Here is a 2,500-nt window from a genome sequence, read left to right on the forward strand (position 1 = left end):
AAGATGACCCACTGGTCCTTCGGGGGGAGGGACGAGACGGTGAGGTGGTCCTCGGAGGCCTTCATCCACAGCGTGGCCTGAGTCCGGTTGAAGTCGGCCTCGCTCTGAGACGTGTAGGTGAGAGGAACCCACCACTTGTGATCCGTGGTGTTGGAGGAGTTTGCGCCCCTTTCTAGAAGGAAACGGTCCTGGAAACGAAGGCGGCATATAGACTCGTATGTGGGCTAGTAACGACTAGTTTCCAGAATATAATTGTACTGCTTTCCTTTGGTTCTGTATAAGCTCACCTGGGCCAAAATAGCGGAAGTTCCGTCGATGCTCCGCATCACTTGAATGACGGGGTAGCCCTTCTGAAGCGTCCAGGTGTCCATAATCATCTTGACAGTCACGTCTTGGGGTAGAACGCCGTCCTCATGAGCTGCCACAGTTAGATGTTGCCATAGGTCGTCTTGCACTGCATTTTTATACGTGCTGAGTAGAAATGAAACAAAGGGAAACGATAAATGTAAACATGACTCAGAATTTCATATACATAATATCATGAACATTATGACAAGGGCCGGATGTGTATGCCAAACCCTTTGAGAAATTGTTACATCACGGTTGATTTATAGACATAGTTACAATGCTTTCAGGTAGTTGTTCAATCCCTTCCTAAAGGTTGGCTCAGAGAGGAAGTGGACCATCATCCGGATGATAGACGCTCCTAAGGGCGTTGAAGAAAGAAAATAGCTATGAATAACTACTGGCATGGAAGGAGAGACTCTGAAACAAGAATAACAAAGATATAAAAGAGGAAAATTCTGACCTTTATTGTAGGAAATGGCGTCAAAGACTTCGGAGATTTCGTCGGGGTGATCGACGGGAATGCTGATCCTGTGTGAGGACTTCAGACTGTCCAGACCGAACACTTTGTGGACTGTCTGGACTAGGGTTGTCTCCATGACCTTCCATGCTGGCTCTACCTGTTGAGAGAGTATGTTTTGGTTTTCCTTTTCTTGCACTTCGTCTCTCTACTGATACATACATGCATATGTCGCACCTTGTTTATTAATTACAAATACTTGTTCCTTATTTTTTTATATTCGTACCTACTACTCTGAGTACCACAAATTATAAACGTTATGACTCGAGTAACTTACATGATTGACCCCAAGATAACTTATATAAGTAGCAAATCCCTCGTTGAGCCAGAGGTCGTCCCACCACACGGGCGTGACCAGGTTGCCGAACCACTGGTGAGCCAACTCGTGAGATATCAACTCCGCAACGAATGTCTTGGAGAGCGGCGTTGACACTCGCGGGTTGTGCAGGAGGTACTTCTCTCTGTTTAGAGCGAGGATCTTGCTACTGTAGCTTGTTAATGAGTCTCGATAGCATTACGGTTATATGATATTGATAGAGCGATATTTTTTTCTACTGTTAGACCTTGCTAATGCGTCACGGTGCTTGGATTCGCAGCAATACCTTTCAAAGGGTAATTTAAAGTCAACTTTTAAGAGTGATTATTAGTCAAATAAAGGCCTCACAAGGGTAATCTTGATGTTTTGTTCTTTATTTGAATGACTCACTTCTCTGTATTACCAATCCTGGCTCCTGATTGGATCTCAGGTATACAAAACTATTCTAGTGGTCTTAATTAATCCTCTCCGGGTGAATATTTATCATTTCATATCCAAATGGGAATATAACTTTTGCTTATCATTAACCCCATAGAGGAGCATATTACACGTCCGCACGGTTTAGTGATACTAATAAGTCATACTAATGACAATCACATTGAATTAAGACACACTAGTAAAGTATATTCAACACAGCGAAACACAACACCGATATAAAACAAAGCATCTATGCTAAACTACATTTACCTATACGTAATGAGACCCCAGTTCTCCATGCCTCCGAATGATAACTCCGGAACAGCAATCATGTCGAGTTTCGGGAGAGGGAAAGACAGATTGAAATACTCTTCAAAGAAGCTCAGGATCTTGGGACCCACCTCATTTGCATACTCTGCCTGATCTATGGCCTCTGGTCGCGCCCACACTGCCGGAGAGAAATTTCGAGTCAGAATGTTCAAGGCATTCACCCCTTTGTAAATGTATTAGGACATGCATCGCTGAGAGGGCAGGAATTCTCGAGTCCCAGACGGCTGTTCAGTGTGAAGAATAGTTCTTATGATTCTGTGATCGGTAGAATTCAGTCTCAGTATTATCGAATTTCTCTCTCAACTCTCACTCTCATTGATCTCATCTCTGGAATCTCTCATGGAAGCTCTCTCTCTCTTTCTCTTCCTCTTTCTCTCTATCTCTCTCTCTTACTCACCCCCCCCCCCTCTCTCTCTCTCTCTCTTTCACACACAGTGCTGAACAGTGTAAAAGCCCAGTCTAGGTTTGCTTAATTTCTCCCTTACCTCGAAGGACCGCGTGTTCAATCTCGGTAGAATTAACATGAGCAAAGTCCGACACGACGAAGGCGACGAGGTAGGTGGACATGGGGA

The 2,500-nt window shown here is 44.2% G+C and overlaps 1 protein-coding gene across 1 annotated transcript in view; it reads right to left on the reverse strand.

Moving 5' to 3' along the window:
- LOC122266280 (aminopeptidase N) overlaps positions 1-2,500 on the reverse strand; it is an 11,222-nt gene that overhangs the window by 4,802 nt on the left and 3,920 nt on the right. Inside the window, exons 6-12 of the mRNA XM_086548554.1 lie at positions 2,414-2,500; positions 1,869-2,046; positions 1,143-1,326; positions 809-965; positions 625-706; positions 288-471; positions 1-188 (exon numbers count right to left, since the gene is read on the reverse strand). The exon at positions 1-188 is cut by the window's left edge and continues 149 nt beyond it; the exon at positions 2,414-2,500 is cut by the window's right edge and continues 44 nt beyond it. Coding sequence (XP_086404680.1) covers positions 1-188; positions 288-471; positions 625-706; positions 809-965; positions 1,143-1,326; positions 1,869-2,046; positions 2,414-2,500 — 1,060 coding nt within the window. The remainder of the gene's footprint in view (positions 189-287; positions 472-624; positions 707-808; positions 966-1,142; positions 1,327-1,868; positions 2,047-2,413) is intronic.

The sequence above is a fragment of the Penaeus japonicus genome, unplaced genomic scaffold, assembly GCF_977035675.1.
Source record: "Penaeus japonicus unplaced genomic scaffold, GWHDUDI00000001_assembly GWHDUDI00000002, whole genome shotgun sequence".
In the NCBI taxonomy this organism is placed as follows: domain Eukaryota; kingdom Metazoa; phylum Arthropoda; class Malacostraca; order Decapoda; family Penaeidae; genus Penaeus; species Penaeus japonicus.